Raw genomic sequence first — 22,026 nt, 5'->3', positions numbered from 1 at the left:
TAAATCAAGTATAAAATATAAATACATACAAAATAGAATGGTAAGTAATGAAAATAAACTAAATGATAAATAAATATAAAAGATATTTAATAGGTAATTAAGTTTTTAGCAGTTATTTGCACGTTTTAAACTCAAATGTATTTTAATTTTGAACTAAAACTTTAACACAATTATAAGAAGTTTGTACCACTTTGTGTAAACTTCTATAATCATAAACGCAGCAGTTGTAATAAAACATGATTAATATTAAATGAATTAAATAAGTTTTAACATGTTTCTGGTTGTGTATTCAGAGGAAATGTTTGAACGCGACAGTTGGGTCAATGAAGTTGTTTTATTTAATTATTTTAGTCAAAATGATCAAAAATCATGAATGATATCGATATTCTTTCTAAAAGTTAAATAAAGCGATCAGAACTCTGAACTACAAGTCCCACCAGGAGGCTTCTCCGTGTTTCGTCATCAAACGTCGACCGCCGTTCTGTGACGTAGCGCGCAGCCGCCGAGGAGAAGTTTTTGAAAATAAACGTGAGAGTTGTTTTTTTTCATATTTTCTGAACACGTTTTGTTTGCTTTCCGGCAAAAAAACTAAACACAGTTATCAGAAGTGAGGCGAACCACCGTAGAAGAAGAAGCAGAAGCAGAAGAAGAAGAAGAAGAAGAAGAAGCAGCAGAAGAAGAAGCAGCTCTACTTCAGGTGAGTTTGTGACATTTAGAAACAGTGAAGTTGCTGCTAGCTGGAGCTGTCTGTGTGACATGAGGCGACACGCTGCTAGTTAGTCACCCGTTCACACGTTAACCCGTTAACCGGAGGACCGGGAGGAACGTTACACACGAACGAGACGTTACGAACGTTCAACACTCGTTACGTTACGAACGTTCAACACTCACTCACGAGTTAGCACAGTTAGCTAACTGCTAACTGTCACATCGTTAGCTAAAAGCTCAGACAACTCAGACATCTGGTGAGTTTTATGAAACTGAACTCATCAGAAGAATTTAAATCAAAATACTGAATCAGAACGTTTATTAACAGAGATTGAGCTGGTGGACAGTTCATGAGATCAAACAATCAACACAGTACTACAAATAGAACATATTAAGATTTAATATATAAAAACATGTAACATTAGTGCACAAACTAACATAACTTTATACTTTATGTACAAAATATTTTCTTAAAAATACACTTTAAAACTACTAGAAGTACTCGTTATGCAGAATGTCATTTAATAATAATTTAATAATTTTAACTCTTTGTTTATCATGTTCTATTGTAAATATGTTTATTTTTAAATGCTATCTTATACTATTGCACTGATAACATCTAATAATTCTGTTATATTTGTATATAAATATGTTATATCTTATACTAGTGGCGTTACTTTAAACTACTTTACATATTGTTTGTATTTTAATGTTTTATGTATCATCATTATGATGGTTTATGATATTACTGAGCTTCGTCTCAGTACAGATGATTCACGTGACGGGAAAGAATTATTCCAACGTTCATAAAGATGTTTCCGACATCAATATGCAGAGTGATGGAATAATAAATCACATAAAACAGTCGTCTGTGTGAGAACTGCAAACATCTGCAGACGAACAGCAGCTCTTACGTTGGTGAATTAACGAGATCTGAATAAATATTCTTCAGTTATTTACAGTGAAGCAGCTTTGAATCAGGTTTTCTGTGTTGAGCAGAAGTGTGATTGACAGCAGACACAAACATGAATCTATACTGTGTATTCATACAAACCTTTATGAGTCCGTTTCTGTTGACAGGAATGTAAAGTTATAAAGATCACTACAGATCTGCATCAGAACCTGTTGATGAAAGACTTTCTGGTTTCTTTTAGTTTTGTGTTAAAAGTTAAAATAACGATGAAACATGAACAAAGGAAGTTTCTTCACTTCCTCCCCTGATGTCACTGTCCTGAACTTCTTCTTCTTCTTCTTCTTCTTCTTCTTCTCCTCCTGCGTACCTCGACGCCCCGACAGCATTTATTTTAAAGGAAACAAAGTTTAGATTATTAGTCTTTTCATTTTTCTGCAAATTCACATAAAAATATACAGAAAACTGTACAAACAACACGACAACATCAACGATGTAAAACCTGTTCATGAAGTTCAACGTCACGGTTCACTCTGCTCCTTTTCTCTCCTCCTCACTCGTCCTCTTCCTCCTCGCTCGTCCCTCCTTCTCTTTACTTGTCCCTCTTCCTGTCCTCCAGGCATCGATGTCTTCCCCAGAAGAAGAACAGTCGGCTGCCGTGTCGTCTGCGCTGTCGTCTGCGCTGTCGTCTGCGCTGTCTGCGGCCGTGTCGGCCGCCATGGCGGTGGACTCGAAGGTGGACCTCGCCGCGCTGCTGGACGAATGGGAGGAGGCGCAGCAGGGAACCACGGAGCAGCTGGTGTCCATCCTCACTAAGTTAGCGTTCGTGATTTATCTCTCGTCTCTCGTGTCTCGTCTCTCTCGTCTCCTCTCTAATGTCTCTCGCCTCCCACAGAATGTCTGAGCTGATTGAACGAGAGACAGGAGAGTACCACAAAGCGGATCCTGACCCGTTTGACGACCGTCATCCAGGTCCTCATCATCTCTTCTTATAAAGAACTCCTTTAGTGCCACAGGCCGCCTGTTAGCCTGTTAGCCTGTAAATGAAGCTCAGTTAATGTTTCTGATTGGTTCGTGCAGGACGAGCAGAACCAGACTGCATGCTGGGACAGCTCCTGAAGATGCTCTTCATGAATGACGACTTCACTAATGCGGTGAGGACCGTTCATTGCTCTTCTATTCTGAATGTAGCAGCACTTCAGCGGTTGCATTGATGTTGGTGATCTGCTCTGATTGGTTCTCCAGCTGATGGACACGTACATCATGACCAGCGGAGAGCTGAGCCTCAACACCGCCGCCTGCCGCCTGCTGCAGAACATCGTGCCGGGTCTGGAGACCGCCGTCGTCTTCCAGGAGAAGGTGAAGAGATCACCTAAAACCGTCTCTGCTCCCTCCAAACACACCAGACTCTCAGAACACAGGAGCTGCTCTACAGCTGCCTCCGTCACTTAGTGTGTGTTGTTGTGAGACTTTAGTGTTTTAAATGTTACTTCAGATTCACCCCAGCAGGTCTCATGTCCGCTGACGATGATCGTTTTGACTTTAGGCAGCGAGTTTCAGAGGAACCTGCAGCCAATCAAAAGAGTCCTGTGACATGTTGACATGTTACAGAGAACGTCTTCCCTCCTGAAACACACACACACACACATCAATACACACTTAAATATGTGTTCGACTACATTGTGGTGTGTTGTAAAGACATCGGTTCAGCGTTGACTCTCTAAATGCTAACGTGTTAGCGACGCTTGGTCACCTAGCCTCTGTGTCATGTGACAGGAAGGTCTGGTGGAGAAGCTGTTCAGCTGGGCCCGAGAGGCGGAGCCACCGCTGAGCGTCTTCTCTACGGGCCTGTTAGCCCGAGCCATGAGCAACCAGGAGGTAGCAGCGAGCTACAGGGACGAGAACGCGCTGCTGGTGGGTCACACACACACACACACACACACACACACACACACACACACACACACACACACACACACACACACACACACACACACACACACACACACACACACACACACACAGGAGGCCGTGTGGTTATTTCATATTGAACGTTTGTTGACTGAATAAAGCTCCTCGTGATTCTAACAACATCTCTGGTTTAATCTGAACGTCCAGGTTCCGATCATGATCCGGCGGCTGCACGAGCTGCAGGCCGAAGAGGCCAAGACGCCCCAGAATCCACCTCGGGACCCCCGGACCTCCGGGCCGGAGGGGGAGGACACGGGGGAGGAAGGAGGGAGGAAAGGGGGAGAGGGAGGGAGCAGCAGGACGACGTCAAAGGTCAAACCCAGAACCCAGAAGAACAGCTCGACGCGGCTTCTCCCAGACTTTGTCTACCAGGCGAGGCCGGCGTCCTCCAGGGAGACGGGAGGAGGAGGAGAAGGAGGAGGAAGGAAGAGACGGGCAGTGATGCAGAACGGAAGGAAGGCCAAGCAGAAGCTCACCTCCTGCGAAGAGGAAGAGGAAGAGGAAGAGGAGGAGGAGGAGGAGGAGGAGGAGGAGGAGGAGGAAGAGGAAGAGGAAGAGGAGGAGGAGAGACACTTCGATTCCAGCGACCAGCCAGCCGGCAGCAGCACTTCCTGGTCCGAGGTGAGCTCGATGGTGATTGGCTCCGACTACCGCCTCTCACCGCTGAGCCCGGCCACGGAGCAGAGGCTCATCCTGCAGTATCTGACGCCGCTGGGAGATTACCAGGAGGTTAGAACACACACACACACACACGCACACACACACACACACACACACACACACACACACACACACACACACACACACACACACACACACACACACACACACTTAAATATCACAATGTGAAGCTTCCTTTTGCTGCTTTTTGTGACTGAAATGTTCATCACACATGATGTGTTCAAGGACCGTCTGACAGATGAGAATCTGATGATGACGACGGGTTCTGATAAACGGTGTAGTTGATGCACATGTTTAAAGAAAATGTGTGACACATACACACACACACACTCGCTCCTCACTAAATAATGAAGAACGGGCCGTGAGGAGCTACGTGTGTTTGAAGAGGTCTCGTCTTTAACGCTTCATTGTTTGAGCACCATGATGAGTCCACCAGAGTCCTCGTGATGTGAACTCAGAGTCCTCCTCTGAATAATAACACACGTGTGTTCATGACTCTCTGGAGCGTCTTCAGACGTCCGTCTCTTAATCTTTTCCTCTCGTCTGCACTCAGCTGCTGGCCGTCTTCATGCAGCTGGACACTCGCTCGCTGCTGATGAACTACATCGACCTCAGAGAGACCAAGAACGTCCAGCTGACCTTTGACGCTCTGCTGGTAAGACCTCAAAAAGTCACTCGTACAAGTAATGCACTTTATTATTGTCCCAGTTTAAATGTCACCCGTCATCACTGTTCTCACATCTGACGGTCTTTGAATGCAACACTCAGCATCCTCTGTTTATAGGAGGATGAGCAGAATAACGTCAGATACGAAGTTTAATACGAGTAAACTCTTTAAAACTCATCGATTATAAACTGTCACATAATGATCATTCGTAAAGCATTGAGTAACAGATTTAGTGAGTTTCCTTTGTAAAGCAGTAAACAGGTCCAGTGTGTTACAGCCTTGAAGCAGCCGTGCTGTCTTTGATCTGCCCCCCCACAGAGAGTCTGAGTGGAGGATGAGATGAACTTCACTCGGCTGCGTCTCGTCTTTTTATGAAAGCAGGATGTCTGAAGTTCAGCTCCATCAAAATAAAGAAGAAGCATCACAAAGAGAAGCTGCACCGATTATCTTTAAACGGGACATTTAGGTTCAATAGAAGCTTTGAGTGTCATCGATGAGTTCCTGTCGTATAGAAGTGATTCATGGTGCTGTTAGCGGCGTGAAGACGTCAGATGTCTCTCTATGAGGATTATTCAGAACAACGTCTCCTCTCCTCTCTCCTCTCCTCTCTCTCCTCTCTCCTCTTGTCTCCTCTCCTCTGTCCTCTCTCCTCTCCTCTCTCTCCTCTCCTCTCTCCTCTCCTCTCCAGTATCTGGCCTCTCTGCTCCTCCATAAGAAGTTTGCAGCAGAGTTCATCACTCATGGAGGAGTGCAGAAGCTTCTGGGGATCCCGAGGCCTTCGATGGCTGCAACCGGAGTCTCCCTCTGCTTATACTACCTGGCTTACAACCAGGACGCTCTGGAGAGGGTACGACACACACACACACACACACACACACACACACACACACACACACACACACACACACACACACACACACACACACACACACACACACACACACACACACACACACACACACACACACACACAGACAGAACACAGACAGAACACAGACACACACACTGTTTTCTGTTGATTTCAGGCTAATTCCCTTTGAGTTCAGTGTGTTTTCAGTGTGTTGGGCTGCTGGTCCGGTAGATGAAGCTTCATGATGATCGTGTCGAGTGTTTCTCTGACCGTGTGTCTCAGGTGTGCACGCTGCCGGACGGCGTGCTGTCAGACGTGGTGTGTTACGCTCTGTGGCTGCTGGAGTCGTCTCACGCGTCGGGCGTCTGCCACGCCACCATGTTCTTCTCCATCGCCTTCTCCTTCAGAGCCGTGCTGCAGCTCTTCGACCACCAGGACGGCCTGCGCCGGCTGGTCAACCTGGTCCGTGCTCCGTCGTTAACATCCGCCGCTACGAGTGTTATCTGTGAATCGGCTGTGACGTGTGAACCGTCTCTCGCTGCAGGTCAGCACTCTGGAGATCCTGACCACACAGGACGAGGTGTCCATCATGAGCGATGACCAGGTCTTTGCCAACCGACAGACGGCTAAACACACCTGCATGGCCCTGCGCAGGTACGACCGCACAGCGATGAAACCGACCTGTAACAGTCTCACAGACGCTGTGTTTGACAGAGATGTGCTCGTAGTTTCACCTTAAATGAAATCTCCTTTGATCCGACACACACAACGATACATGTTACGCAGCAGGTGTGTTGCAGGTGTGTGAGCTGACTCTGAGCGTTCATCGGTCTTTGATGTCTTTGTTCAGGTACTTTGAGGCTCACCTGGCGGTGAAGGCTGAGCAGGTGAAACAGTCTCTGCACACGTCAGACGAAGGAACCGTCGTTCCCCAGCAGCCCTTCTATAAGGTTCCTCTATCTGTGTCGTCAGCATCAGTTTGAACAGAAACGTAACGAAGGAAGTGATGAACAAAGAGAACAGTGTGTTCATTCTCTCTCTCTCTCTCTCTCTCTCTCTCTCTCTCTCTCTCTCTCTCTCTCTCTCTCTCTCTCTCTCTCTCTCTCTCTCTCTCTCTCCCCCTCCCCCCCCCTCCAGGCGTATACGTACACCAGAGAGCAGGTCATTGAGATGATGGAGTTCCTCATCGAGTGTGGACCTCCTCAGCTCTACTGGGAGCCGGTGGAGGTTTTCTACAAGTTGTCCTGCGTCCCTTTAATGCTGCAGCTCATATCGGCCGCCTGTGACTGGAGGACCTACTACGGCAGGTAAAGAGCTCGCGATGCTGAATGTGTGCTCTCATCAAAGACACCAGACTCCATCGAGAGAGTCGGTCATTTGACCTCTTTGACCCCTTGATGGAGGCAGCGGTAGACCAGCGCCTGTGTTCTGAGAGGTCAAACCGGATCCTTTTTCTTTCATTTCTGTCTCCGTCTCTTTGTGTCTCGTCTGTCCAGGAGCGACACGGTGCGTTACGTCCTGGACATCATGGCCATGCTGGTGGTGGTCCCGAAGGTCCAGCTGGTGCTGGCGGAGACCGTGGAGGTTCTGGACGAAACCAGGTCGTCCGTCTCCACCGTGGGTCAGTAGAGCTCTCGGTTCCCTTCAGTTTCAGCCTTTTGGATCCATTTGTCCTGGATGTGCATCGATGTGTGTGTGTGTGTGTGTGTGTGTGTGTGTGTGTGTGTGTGTGTGTGTGTGTGTGTGTGTGTGTGTGTGTGTGTGTGTGTGTGTGTGTGTGTGTGTGTGTGTGTGTGTGTGTGTGTGTGTGTGTGTGTGTGTCTGTCACGTCCGCTGCAGGTATGAGCATCATTCTGGGAGTCGTTGAGGGCGAAGTGTTCGTCAACGACGCCGAGATCCAGAAGTCTGCGCTACAAGTAAGCACGCGGCTTTAGCCGGTGACTGATGATGTTTCTGTTCGCCGCGCTAGCGGTCGTAGCGACGTTCGTTGGTGATTCTCTTGATAAAGAGAACACCTGCTAAACATCAGGATGTTAGCATTTAGCTCAAAGCATAGCTGTGCCTCAGTAGTAGCATCGATTCAGACCAGGAGACATGTGTTAAAGCTGCATTCTCTCTAGTGTCCACCAGGGGGCGACTCCTCTGGTTGTATAGAAGTCTATGAGAAAATGACTCTACTTCTCTCTTGATTTATTACCTCAGTAAACATTGTAAACATGAGTTTATGGTCTCAATCTCTAGTTTCAAGTCTTCTTCAATACAGCATGATGTTCATTTAGTAAATGATGGTCCATTTAGAGTCAAACATACCATAAAGCAGGGGATGCTTTAGGGGCGGGGCTACACAGTGATTGACAGGTCTCTACGTCACTCCTCCTCAGTCCATATATGGTCACTTCCTGTTCACTGGTTGATAAAAACAAGATGGCGACGGACAAATCGCTGATCTCGAGGCTTCATAACATCAGTCCACAAACCAACGACCACTTCTTGATAAGAGTAGCTCCTCCTAGTAATAAACTCCTAAAGATACTGAATCACTCCCTGCAGGCCACCGTAGTTCTCCCACAGGGCTGAGCTGAGGGGCGTTTAGTTGGCTGCAATCTTCAACCTCACCACTAGATGCCACTAGATCTCACACGCTGGCCCTTCTTCAGCACAGTTATCCGTCTAATTAGAATTCTTTCTGTGTCTTTTTCTCGCCCTTCATCCCGTCTCCTCCTCCTCCTCCTCCTCCTCCTCCTCCTCCCACCAGGTGATAAATAACTGTGTGTGCGCTCCGGACCAGAGCCTGAACACCGTGGGTGCGTTTGCCGTCGCCACCCTGTGGCCGTCGCTCCACAAGCAGCCGCCGGCGCCCCACAACGGCGTGCTGGCCCACATGTGGCAAATGGTGCAGAACAACAACGGGATAAAGGTGAGCGTCCGGCTTTTCTTCCCTCTGAATGAAATATTAGAACACTGGACCGGGTTGACCCCCCGTCTCTCGTCTGTCCAGGTGCTTCTGTCCCTGCTGTCGGTGAAGATGCCGATCACGGACGCGGACCTGATCCGAGCTCTGGCCTGTAAGGCTCTGGTCGGACTCTCTCGCAGCTCGGCCATCAGACAGATCATCAGCAAACTGCCGCTGTTCACCAGCAGCCACATCCAGCAGGTGAGCCGAGAGCAGACGCACCGATAACAATGATGTGATCAGGACGTCATGATGGAAGCAGAGAGAACCAGAACATGTCTTCAGTGAGAACAACAGTTATGATGACATCATCATGAAGGACAAGAACAACAACTTGAAGTTCTTTGATTTTCTTTTTTACTTCCATCCTCTCCTCTCTCCTCTCTCGTCTCCTCTCCTCTCTCCTCCTCTCCTCCTCTCTCGTCTCCTCTCCTCTCTCCTCTCTCCTCTCTCTCCTCCTCTCTCCTCTCTCCTCTCCTCGGATGTCAGAATTATTATTATTATTATCGTCTATTATCAGACGATTGTTGTTTTTGCTGCTCGCGGCTGATAAACGGTGAAGTTTTGGCGATTTGTTTAAAGTAAAACCTGCTTTTTCAGTCCCAGGTTTTAACACTCCGGTGTTCTCTTCACCTCCTCAGCTGATGAAGGAGCCGGTGCTGCAGGACAAGCGGAGCGAGCACGTCCGGTTCTGCCGCTACGCCGCCGAGCTGACGGAGCGGGTGTCCGGTAAGCCGCTCCTCATGGGCACCGACGTGTCGCTGGCCCGCCTGCAGAGGGCCAACGTGGTCGCCCAGTCGCGCATCACCTTCTCCGAGAGGGAGCTCTTCATGCTGATGAGGAACCACCTGGTGGCCAAAGGCCTCCACGACACGGCCAACACGCTGGCCAAGGAGGCCAACTTACCGGCCGGCTCCCTCTGTCCTCACTCCTCCTCCTGTATCACGCCTCCTCTTTCCTCCTCTTCCTCCACAATGATTCCCAGGACTTGCCGGTTGGCCGTCGGGATCGCCGCTCGCGTCGCCGGCCACGTGGGATCTTCCCCCGTCTCCTCGGTCGCCTCCTCTTCCTCCCGCTCCCTCCTCACTCCTCACCCCTCGTGCTCCTCTTCGTCTACCACCCCCCTCCTCCCTCCTCCTCCTCATCCAGCGTCTCACGGTCAGGCCTCGCATCCGGTCGGACGCATTCTGTTCACGCGGGAACGCCCGACGGCTCATTGCAGCTCAGGGAAGAAGCTGCGGGCGCTGAAGCAGAAGTCTGACCACGGTGCTTTCATCCAGGTGATGTTTGATTATTATTATTATTATTATTATTATTATTATTATTATTATTATTATTATTATTGTTATTATTATTATTATTATTATTGTTGTTATTGTTGTTATTATTATTATTATTGTTGTTATTATTATTATTATTATTGTTATTATTATTATTATTATTATTATTATTATTATTATTGTTATTATTATTATTATTATTGTTATTATTATTATTATTATTATTATTATTGTTATTATTGTTATTATTATTATTATTGTTGTTATTATTATTGTTATTATTGTTATTATTATTATTATTATTATTATTATTATTGTTGTTATTGTTGTTATTATTGTTATTGTTATTATTATTATTATTGTTATTATTATTGTTATTATTGTTATTGTTATTATTATTATTGTTATTATTATTATTATTATTATTATTGTTATTATTGTTATTATTATTATTATTATTATTATTATTATTATTGTTATTGTTGTTATTATTATTATTATTGTTGTTATTGTTATTATTATTATTATTGTTGTTATTGTTGTTGTTATTATTGTTATTATTGTTATTATTATTATTATTACAGTTCATCCAGCAGAAGGCCACACAAGCTCACGTTTCTCTGTTTTATACCACAGTAAACTTTTGTCTCTGAGAACATTTTACACCATTTTAACACTTTATTAACAGAAAAACAACATATATTATAAATCATCAGTCGTCCTAAAGAACATCTAAAGCCTCGCTGAGGTCCTCAGGATCAAAGTGTTCCTTCAGCAGAGGTCAGAGGTCAGAGGTCAGCGGTGGACCGTAGTGCAGACAGACTAGAATACATCCAGTAGTTTCATATCAAAGCTCTAAACACATTATTCTACTTCATTAATAATAATAATGATGAGATGTTTTCATCTATAAAATACAGTCTTGTGTTTTATGAAGAAAAAAACCCAATAAATGACTGTAACAAAGTAAAAGGAGGTCTTTTGATGGTGAAAGTTGTGTTTCCTGTTCTGGTTTCTTGTGATCTTGAATGACCTCGTGACCTGTTGTTCTGAATCAGACTCCGGCGATGAAGAAGCAGCTGGAGCGCCACCTCCCCTCCCCCCCGACCCTGGACCGGATCATCACGGAGTACCTGAGGGAGCAGCACGCCCGCTGCCCCAACCCCGTCACCACCTGCCCCCCCTTCTCCCTGTTCACCCCCCACCGCTGCCCCGAGCCCAAGCAGAGGAGGCAGGCCTCCACCAGCTTCACCGCCCGCCTGGGGAGCCGCGTGCTGTACCCCAAGTACGGAGGCGTCGACCGAGGCTGTCTGGACCGACATCTGATCTTCAGCAGGTAGTGAACTCGCTCCGTACGTCTGCTGACGCCGGTCAACACTCTGAACCACGAAGGTCCAGGTCCTCTGTTCTCTCTGAAGTCCTCGTTCTCTGCTTCCATCATGAAGCTCCATAGAGCAGCAGAACAGTAACAGTGTAATCTATAAATCCAACACGTTTGTGTCAATGTTAGAAATAAACGGAGTCTCTACAGGTTATAAATATTAAACTATTCACATGATTCAGCCTCTCTCCTCTCCTCTCTCCTCTCTCCTCTCCTCTCCTCCTCTCCTCCTCTCTCCTCTCTCTTCTCCTCTCTCTTCTCCTCTCTCCTCTCCTCTCCTCTTCCTGTAGTTCAGAGTGTCTCCTCTCTTGTGGTCACATGACTGTTGGTCTCAGATGAATCAGTCATGACTTCATGACTTCATAGTTTAATGTTTTTAACAGAATGTGGTTAAAGTGAACAGATTACTGAGGGCGAGAACATGATGTGTTCAAACCTCTGCTCAGGTTTCGTCCGATGTCGGTCTTCCACGAGGGCGACGGAGACGAGAGCGGCTTCACCTGCTGCGCCTTTTCTGCCCGCGAGCGTTTCCTGATGCTGGGAACCTGCTCGGGTCACCTCAAGTTCTACAACGTGTTCTCCGGAGAGGAGGAGGCCAACTACACCTGCCACTCGTCAGCCATCACACACCTGGAGCCCTCCAGGGTGAGTCAACCACTCTGAGCTCCTCCTGAGCTTCAAAGTCTTCACCAGGTCGTGATGCTAGAGGCTAACGCTACGATGCTACGTGAGACTAAACGTGTGTGTGTGTGTGTGTGTGTGTGTGTGTGTGTGTGTGTGTGTGTGTGTTCAGGATGGGAAGCTGCTGCTCACCTCTGCTTCTTGGAGCGTCCCCTTGTCGGCCCTCTGGAGTATGGACGGTGTCTTCAGCTTGAAGTAAGTATCACACACACACACACACACACACACACGGGTTTAACCCTTTGTTCTCGGTGTGTGTCCGTGTCGTTGACGCGTCCTCGTTGTGTCGCAGGAACTCGTTTGTGAACGATCACTACGTGGAGTTCAGTAAACACTCTCAGGACCAAGTCATCGGCACCGAGGACCAAGTCGCTCACGTATGTCTCCTGAAGTGTTTCTGTTAACATCTGATCAACAGAAAAACAACAATAATTCAAACTAAAACATTTCAAAAGTCAGACAGAGGTCGAGTCTCACAGCGTGCCTTCACAGATCATCCAGCTTCTGTTTCCACCTCGTGTGTCTCGTGTGCCGCAGATCTACGACATCCAGACGGGTCAGAAGACCGTGACGCTGAACGACGCCGCTCTGGCCAACAACTACAAGAGGAACTGCGCCACCTTCAACCCCACCGATGACCTGGTGCTGAACGACGGCGTGCTGTGGGACGTCCGGGCGTCGGGCGCCATCCACAAGTTCGACAAGTTCAACATGAACATCAGCGGCGTGTTCCACCCGAACGGCCTGGAGGTCATCGTCAACACGGAGGTCGTATCCTCTGATCCCGCCGGGTCTCATGTTCTAAACTGCTTTTAGATGAGATGATTGATGCCATTCTCAATGTTTTACGATAAATGAGAAGCCGCTGCTTAGCTTAGCTTAGCTTAGCTTAGCTTAGCTTAGCTTAGCTTACTTCAGATTCACCAAACACACAAACCGATCAGAGAGCAGCAGCTCCTGTGTCCTGAGTCTGGTGTCTTTAAAGTCTTTAAATATTTCCAATAAGAGAATTATGAAATGAAAATGTGCACAGAGAGTGAGGCCGTTCATACCTTGTGGTTGTCGGCCTTGACGGTCGGCGTCAGTGGGACCTGAGGACCTTCCACCTCCTGCACACGGTCCCGGCGCTGGACCAGTGCAGACTGGTGTTCAACAGCAACGCCACCATCATGTACGGAGGTACGGAGAGACGCTCACCAACGCACGTCAGAGCAGCACGAGTGTGTCACTTCTTACTGACGTGTTATCGTCTGCTTCCCCACACACACACACACACACACACACACACACACACACACACACACACACACACACACACACACACACACACACACACACACACACACACACACAGCGATGCTGCAAGCCGATGATGAGGATGACGCCATGGACCAGCAGATGAAGAGTCCCTTCGGCTCGTCCTTCAGAACCTTCGACGCTACGGACTACAAGCCCATCGGTAGGCTGCACTTCCTGTTTGCTGCAGACTGAAATCCTATTGGTCGGATACAGAACTACAGAACGTTTCTATGTGATTTGATTTACCGTGGTTTCAATTCATGATGAAGAACTTGAACTTGTTTTTCAGCCACTGTGGACGTAAAGAGGAACATCTTTGACTTGTGCACCGACACTAAAGACTGCTACCTGGCTGTCATTGAGGTGCGTCAACATGTTTTAACATTGTTATAAAGATTGTTATGTCTGCCGACGGGGCAGAAGACATTAACTGCATCCGGGAGATAAATGAGTTTCGCTCACTAGAGGAGGAGGAGCCAACTGTGAATGTAGTTTACAAACCGACCAATCGCCTTCGTTCAAAGATCGGTTTACGATCTCATCAGACAAAGAAAAGCAGCAAATGTTTGTTGTGTTGTCTGCTTCCTGGTCGGCTGTAGAACCAGGACACGGTGAGCTTGGACACGGTGTGTCGTCTGTACGAGGTCGGACGACACAAACTGGCAGAAGAAGGAGACGACGACGATCAGGTGAGACGGAGATGTTTGTTTGTCTCAGAACAGGAAGTGTGGACAACAATTCAACACTTCAAATGTCTAGTTTGTGTTTTAGATTCTTCTTTAGTGTTGCACAGAGTACAAGAATACACAGTTTAACCAGAAGTGCAGAGTAATGCACATATAACTAAAGGTAATATAAATAGTCAATTTAATAGACCGTATGAGTCATAGCGCCAAATACAAGAGACCACAAGTCAGAGCTTCATGTGTTAAAGCTGCATTCTCTCTAGTGTCCACCAGGGGGCGACTCCTCTGGTTGTATAGAAGTCTATGAGAAAATGACTCTACTTCTCTCTTGATTTATTACCTCAGTAAACATTGTAAACATGAGTTTATGGTCTCAATCTCTAGTTTCAAGTCTTCTTCAATACAGCATGATGGTCCATTTAGAGTCACACAGACCATAAAGCAGGGGATGCTTTAGGGCGGGGCTACACAGTGATTGACAGGTCTCTACCAGAGACGTCTAAGTCTCTACGTCACTCCTCCTCAGTCCAGATATGCTCACTTCCTGTTCACCGGTTGATAAAAACAAGATGGCGACGACTTAAATCCCGAACTCAAGGATTCTAAACATCAGTCCGCAAACGTCACAACGACTACGTCCACTTCTTATACAGTCTGTGGTAAAAACACAACACATTCAACAAGAAGAAGAAGAAGAAGAAGAAGTGCATTTATTCAGCTGTGCTTCGGAAACACAACGTCAGAAATGTAATCCATAATAAACGGTCCGTCACAGTCTTAGTGGTTCTACCTCTGGTCGTACCTCTGGTCGTATCTCTGGTTGTACCTCTGGTTGTACCTCTGGTTGTACCTCTGGTTGTACCTCTGGTTGTACCTCTGGCTGTACCTCTGGTTGTACCTCTGGTTGTACCTCTGGTCGTACCTCTGGTTGTACCTCTGGTTGTACCTCTGGTCGTACCTCTGGTCGTACCTCTGGTTGTACCTCTGGTTGTACCTCTGGCTGTACCTCTGGTTGTACCTCTGGTTGTACCTCTGGTCGTACCTCTGGTTGTATCTCTGGTTGTACCTCTGGTTGTACCTCTGGTCGTACCTCTGGTCGTACCTCTGGTTGTACCTCTGGTTGTACCTCTGGCTGTACCTCTGGTTGTACCTCTGGTTGTACCTCTGGTCGTACCTCTGGTTGTACCTCTGGTTGTACCTCTGGTTGTACCTCTGGTCGTACCTCTGGTCGTACCTCTGGTTGTACCTCTGGCTGTACCTCTGGCTGTACCTCTGGTCGTACCTCTGGTTGTACCTCTGGTCGTACCTCTGGTTGTACCTCTGGTTGTACCTCTGGTCGTACCTCTGGCTGTACCTCTGGTCGTACCTCTGGTTCTACCTCTGGTCGTACCTCTGGCTGTACCTCTGGTCGTACCTCTGGTTCTACCTCTGGTTGTACCTCTGGTTGTACCTCTGGCTGTACCTCTGGTTGTACCTCTGGTTGTACCTCTGGTCGTACCTCTGGTTGTACCTCTGGTCGTACCTCTGGTTGTACCTCTGGCTGTACCTCTGGTCGTACCTCTGGCTGTACCTCTGGCTGTACCTCTGGTTGTACCTCTGGTTGTACCTCTGGTCGTACCTCTGGTTGTACCTCTGGCTGTACCTCTGGTTGTACCTCTGGTTGTACCTCTGGTCGTACCTCTGGTTGTACCTCTGGCTGTACCTCTGGTCGTACCTCTGGCTGTACCTCTGGTCGTACCTCTGGCTGTACCTCTGGTCGTACCTCTGGCTGTACCTCTGGTCGTACCTCTGGTCGTACCTCTGGTCGTACCTCTGGTTGTATGCAGACGACATACTTGTGTTCGTCGTTCTTTTCCTCTGAGTCATACTAACACACCTATTGTGTCGTCCTCCAGGATGAAGACCAGGACGATGATGACTCCTCAGACTCAGATGATGATGATGACGATGATGATGATGATGATATGGACACTGACCCGCTCATAGAGGAACTGGCCAATAACAGCGACCCGGAAAACGGGGACGGACCTCACTCTCCTACAGACGAAGAGGTGACGCCCCGATGTTCTCCTTCAAGTCATGAAGGATGAGTTAAATGTGTCGTATATATCAAATAGTGGTCTTGATCTTCTCTGTAGCATAAAGTTCTGCTCCTCTATGAACCGTCATGATAGAAGTAGAGAGAACGAGAACATGTCTTCAGTGAGAACAACCGTTATGATGACATCATCATTACAAAGAAGAAAACAAGTTGAATTTCTTTTCATGACTTCATAGTTTCACAATTTAATGTTGTTACACCGTCTGGTTAAAGTGAACGCTTCATTAGTGGAGACTTTCAATGAGAACATGAAGAATAAAGTGTTTTTTAAGTGGAATCACAAATTAAGCTTCGTTTTGGTCACAGTGTTTATCACACGTGATGTGTTCAAGGACCGTCGGAAAGATTAAAATCTGACATTAAGTGCTGTGATTAACGGTGAAGCTTTGGTGATTGTTTAAATTCTCCTCCACTATTCTTTCTCTTGATGTTGAGTATAAACTCTTTTTATCAGTTGGTCGACGAGATATTAATATATTTTAATTCAACGTGTGAGCAGCTGGTCCAGATGTTTCCTGTTTCCACGCTGACGCGTTCTTCTTCTCTACTCCTCAGATTGCAGACCTTCTGGGCTCTGACAGCGACGGGGACTCGGAGGACTCGGACCCGCCGTACCCGAGCGACCACCAGTCGGACTCTTTGACCGACGACGAGATTTTAACCCTTCGGGACCTCCGTGACGGCTGGTCGTCCTGACAACGAGGAATGTTTCTCTCTTTTTAAAAACTGAATTCTGTCGTAAACGTTCCGAGTTCACCGACGTTCACATTTACAGAAGAAACGTTTCTCTTTATATTCTGACTTTAGAGACGTTGGACTGTGATGATGAATAAATATTTAAGATCATTCAGATGAAAACACTGTTTCAGGAGAATTATTCATCGTGTTTGACCTCTGATGGAAGCTTTCATGTTTATTTATTTATATATATATATATATATTTATATATATATAATGAATCTGTTTGTCCGCTGGCTTCACTTCGTGGTGACGTCGTCGCCTCACTTCTTACAGTTTCTTTAAAACACGTTTGTTTTTCTATAAAATGATCGTTTTGAAACCAGATCTTGTGATGAAGCCGGTGAACGGTTCATATTGAGGTTTCCTCGTCTTACAGCAACATAATCTACACGTTTATGATCCTCCAGTTCAGTTCACACCAAGAGACGAACACGCCAACGTGACCTCAGACGTGCAGAGATGATGATTAAAACGTCGTGGATCAAAGACAAACGTTCACTTCATAAAATCATAACTTGTGTTCTTTAGAAGGTCGTTAACTCAAACCTCCGCTGGTCTGTTGACCTGTGAGACACGTTCACCTTCAACACTGAGTCGTTCATGGACCGGATGAGTTTCATGTCACTCTCGTCTTTGTCGAGGACGACGTGAAACCTTCAGAGCGCTCAGTGAAGGAATCCTGTTAGTTTGTAGCAGCTGATGTTAAACGTGTGAAACATGTTAATGTGACACATTATATATTATTATTATTATGGTTTCATAGTCCGCTGCTACAATGTCTTCAACACAAGATGAAGTTATATTTTCTATAAGAACAGATTTCATATTCTTCACTGAACAGTCGAACAACAAACATGAAACTTTACGACGTTTTAAACGTCTTTTAAAACCGCGACAAACAATCTGCAACATACTTCTGACAGCAGAGTGTTTTGCTGAATGCATGTGTTGTTGTTGTTGTTGTTGTTCTTGTTGTTGTTGTTGTTGGCTCTTCATCGCTGCTGCTGTGTAGATGTTTCTTCTCTTCAGTAACCAGCAGACTGACATCACAACGATCCCTTTGAACCGTTTCACTGCAGAGTTGTGGTTGTGAATGCACATTATCTTTGTGTTCAAGCTAAATTAAAAGTAATATTAAATAAAAAATGAATCTGTATTTCATGCCATCAGCAGCTTTTCAGAGCCGTAGAATCGTTTTTGTAACAGATTGTGTTAATAAATTGTAAATGGCTGGTTTTAATAATAAGACGTCTCTTCACAGCGACGCTGCGCTGACTAATGTTTACACTTTAATCTCCGCGTGTGAAACTCTTCGTCATCACAAGTTCACCACAGTTTGTTTACAGCAGATAATAAATCACAATTTAATCAACTTTTTATTCTCAGTGATGATCGTGAAGCTGAGCTCAGAGACACTTTAACTCAAACTTAGTTACATCATCACTGAAGTACATTTACTCAAGTACCACGTTGAGGTATTAATATATTAAAAACGCTGAAATATGGTGTGTTGACCTATAATGACCACACGGTGGCACAATACACACAACGACTGTCTCGTGCTTTTCTTCACGCATGTTGCACACTGAGACTTTAACTCTGACAGTGTGTGTGTGCGTGTGTGTGCGTGTGCGCGCGCGTGCGTGCGTGTGTGTCTTTGCACAGCGCGTGTGTGTGTTTCTGTTTATATGTTGAACATGTTGAGGTGAGTCCAACATGTAGACGTCCATGTGCGCGCGCGTTTGTGCGTAAAGCACTAATTACTATGTGCACGTGCGTCATGACACCAGTGATCACTTTTAAGGATCAGGTGGTGCAGAAAGACAACACGCATTGTCTCTGTCTCTCTAACTCTCTCTCTCTCCCCCCCCCTCTCTCTCTCTCTCCCCCCCTCTCTCTCGCCCCCACCCCCTCTCTCTCTCTCTCTCTCTAACTCTCTCCATCTGCAGCTTTTCATTCTCCTGATCCTCTTAAACTGATGTAGGCTTCCCTTCCCTTCTGCTGCTGCTGGCTGCGCACGACTCTCCCGGTCGGTTCATACACCGACACCGAGCACAGACCGGACCGGACTCTCTCTCTATATATATGTATATATATATTTATATCTTTTTACCTCCATCATCATCTCGCTCACAACAACTTTGACAGCTGCTGCAGCGGGAGAAGAGCGTGCGTAGGCTGCAGGCTGTGAATAAGAGAAGAGGAGCTGAGGAGGCTGAGAGATGCTGCACTGATGAGGAGGGAGGAGGCGAGAGACGAGGGAGCAACTTAACGGAGAGACGCGATCATTATTTCGGTTATATTTTCCCGGTATGTGCTCGGAGCGTTGTGCGCCCTCGATCCCGCTCCGTGGTGTGACAGTCTGCGGTCTCTAACGGTCCGTTTAGCGGGTCCGCAGCGCTGCAGGAGCTCCTCCCGGTGCTGTAGTAGAAGTGTGTCTCTGAGGATCTCTCCTCTGAAGCGTCTGTACTCAAACACTCTGCTGGTTGTTATGCAGCGCTTTTAGTGCTTCCAGCGGAGATGGACACGCGCACACATTGCGCCATGCGTCACTCCAAAACCTGACTGGATATGAAACTCCATCTCATTTAACGACACCTGGAGAGTGATTCTATTTCTAGTTCCCTCCCGTCATCCTGAAGAGCTGAAGTCAACTTTGTGTGGTCTTCTTCTCCGGGTCCTCCTCCTCGGGGTCTCCATGAGGACAGCGTCGTGTGATTACACTTTGTGGAGGATTTAGCTCGTTGGACATCATGTGGACTCCCACGGAGGACGAGAAGATCGGAGTGGGTGAGTTCCTCCGTGATGTGTGTGTTTGTGTTCTTCATTCTGCTGCAGTAAGCGGTGATGACATGTTCCTCTGTGATGCTTCTAAAGAGGAGCCTGTGGGCTCTGTGGGGAGTTCACTTCATGGTGCGTTTTCATTTACACTAGTGTGTGTGTGAAGAAGTCCTCTGGTGATCTGTTGGAGATGTGAGGCTGTTACCTGAAGCTAACACGGGCCTCTCTGTGACCTGATGCTAGTATCTGGATCAGGGTTTATAATCTGTCTGAGGTACTGAATATCTCTTAATGTTCTACATTCATACAGCACACGATCATTGGGATCATTTCATTGGCTTGTTGAAATAAGGGGCTGTGTAGTTGCACCAAATGTAGATATATAGAGCTATAGATATAGATATAGAGAGAGATAGAGCTGTATCATATGTGGATATAGAAACTGTGGGCAAAGACAGTGAACAGGATGCAATGATGTCTAATGAACAGAGGAATACATATTTTCCAAATCTTCTCTGTCAAAACCAAACAGCTGATTCTGCCATTGACTCTTGTTTGGTGAAGTTTGGTGGATGATTGAAGTCTGAAGAAACAAGACATATCGGCAATTTAACAATTTATTAATTTAACAAACAGGAGGCTCAGTAGCGTGTGGAAGAACCACACACAGCCACAACAGCCTGGCTCCTCCTCCTCCTCATGCTGGTCAACAGCCTGGCTCCTCCTCCTCCTCATGCTGGTCACTAGCCTGGCTCCTCCTCCTCCTCATGCTGGTCACTAGCCTGGCTCCTCCTCCTCATGCTGGTCACCAGCCTGCTCACACACTGCTGTGGGATGCGTCCCTTTCTTCAGAAAGCGTTTGTCTCCAGTGAGCCACCGTAGTTGTGTTGGTCACTCTGGCAGGACCAGCTGAAGTGTTCACCAGGTTGAGGTCAGAGGTCAGGCCTGCTGCAGCGCTCCATCCTCTCCCACATCCTGCAGCTCGTCTCTGATGAACCGCTCTGTTGGCTTTTGACAGAGAAGATTTGGCAAATTGTTCATGAGCGCAACCCTCATCCTCAGCTGTGCTGCTCGTCCCACAAACACACGTTCCTCACACACGTGGACCTTTAAAAGGGAACTAAACAGGCTTTCAACGGTTTAAGATTTATTGCCAAGAAGCATCGTTACAACAGAGAAATAATCCACCAAACAAACACTGATGACCTCACTATCTGTGCTATGTTTACATTCACACAGTTTAATGGACAGTGCAGGTGTCTCTGATTTATTCATCAGTATTATATTTCATAATGTTTTCAGATGAGAGTTGGTGGTTTAAGGTCCATAAGCCGATGATCTTCTCTCTCTCTCTCTCTCTCTCTCTCTTCTCTCTCTCTCTCTCTCTCTCTCTCTCTCTCTCTCTCTCTCTCTCTCTCTCTCTCTCTCTCTCTCTCTCTCTCTCTCTCTCTCTCTCTCTCTCTCTCTCTCTCTCTCTGTCTGTAGATCTAGTTGTTGTGATGTTCATGAAGCTTAGATTAAAGTTCACATCAAACGAGTCTTTGTGGTTCAGCTCATGTTATCTGCTGATGTCCTCATGATGACACTGTTCTATCTCGTGATGCTCATCAGTACTAGGACTCTTATTGCTCCAGATTATCGGTTTGGTTCCTTATCAATACTTTTATCTGTTTTATTGTGGAAAAAAAAGACAATTAATTAAGAAAATAATCCACATCTTAATATTATTCTTGTATGTAAACAAACATTCTTTCTTTAGCAGCATTACAAGAAGTTGTAAAGTCTTTAACATACTCAGTAGTTATGTTTCATTGATGTCTTAAAGAGACAGAGAGACGACTCACTGACTCACTGCAGGACTACGAACGTACGGACAGAGGAGCCGATGACTCCGGACCACGTCCAGACTAAACAGGGTTCAGGTTTCAGGTTTCATGTCTGATAACTGATCCACAGGTGATCGGTCTGCCTGGTTGGTGCTTCCATAGTTATCACCTCATGCTCACATGATACAGTTTAACACAATCCAACCGCTCTGCCACACGTTTGATCTTTATGATGATCTTTATGATGGAAACGTTTTATTAAAGCTCTCCATAAGGTGAGTCAAGAAAGGTGTTGAACAAAACATGAGACACACCTGCAACACAATTCCGTCCAGTTTAACACCTACAACCTGCATTACATCAACACCTGCTTCCATTAATCTGTTATTGACTTAATAACCTGAGAACATCATTTCATGTCCACTCGCTGCTTTTACTCTTTTAATATCTATTTTGTATTTTTGTGCCCCTGAGACCTCCTCTTCAGTAAAAACAACGATCCTTACTCTC

General features: G+C 46.4%; 2 protein-coding genes across 2 annotated transcripts in view; both read left to right on the top strand.

Moving 5' to 3' along the window:
- The first annotated feature begins 510 nt into the window (after nt 1–510).
- Nucleotides 511–17,009, top strand: LOC306694009 (DDB1- and CUL4-associated factor 1-like). The gene is made up of 29 exons (XM_079156703.1): nt 511–697; nt 2,238–2,434; nt 2,514–2,590; nt 2,699–2,772; nt 2,864–2,977; nt 3,395–3,532; nt 3,737–4,318; nt 4,824–4,925; nt 5,626–5,784; nt 6,070–6,249; nt 6,332–6,441; nt 6,638–6,737; nt 6,925–7,094; nt 7,284–7,408; nt 7,627–7,703; nt 8,543–8,704; nt 8,786–8,941; nt 9,382–10,020; nt 11,079–11,356; nt 11,848–12,046; nt 12,195–12,277; nt 12,375–12,459; nt 12,620–12,853; nt 13,168–13,261; nt 13,437–13,541; nt 13,671–13,744; nt 13,981–14,070; nt 15,963–16,118; nt 16,724–17,009. The coding sequence occupies exons 2-29, from the start codon at nt 2,244–2,246 to the stop codon at nt 16,862–16,864; spliced, it is 4,695 nt and encodes a 1,564-aa protein (XP_079012829.1). The 5' UTR covers nt 511–697; nt 2,238–2,243; the 3' UTR covers nt 16,865–17,009.
- Nucleotides 17,010–19,662: 2,653 nt separating this feature from the next.
- LOC306694008 (dedicator of cytokinesis protein 3-like) overlaps nt 19,663–22,026 on the top strand; it is a gene marked incomplete at both ends in the record, with an annotated part of 93,052 nt that continues 90,688 nt past the window's right edge. The window contains one exon of the mRNA XM_079156702.1: nt 19,663–19,699. Within this exon, the coding sequence (XP_079012828.1) occupies nt 19,663–19,699 (37 nt within the window). The remainder of the gene's footprint in view (nt 19,700–22,026) is intronic.

The sequence above is a fragment of the Pholis gunnellus genome (genome assembly GCF_910591455.1).
Source record: "Pholis gunnellus genome assembly, chromosome: 3".
NCBI lineage: Eukaryota > Metazoa > Chordata > Actinopteri > Perciformes > Pholidae > Pholis > Pholis gunnellus.
This window is presented reverse-complemented; position numbering and strand designations above follow the sequence as displayed.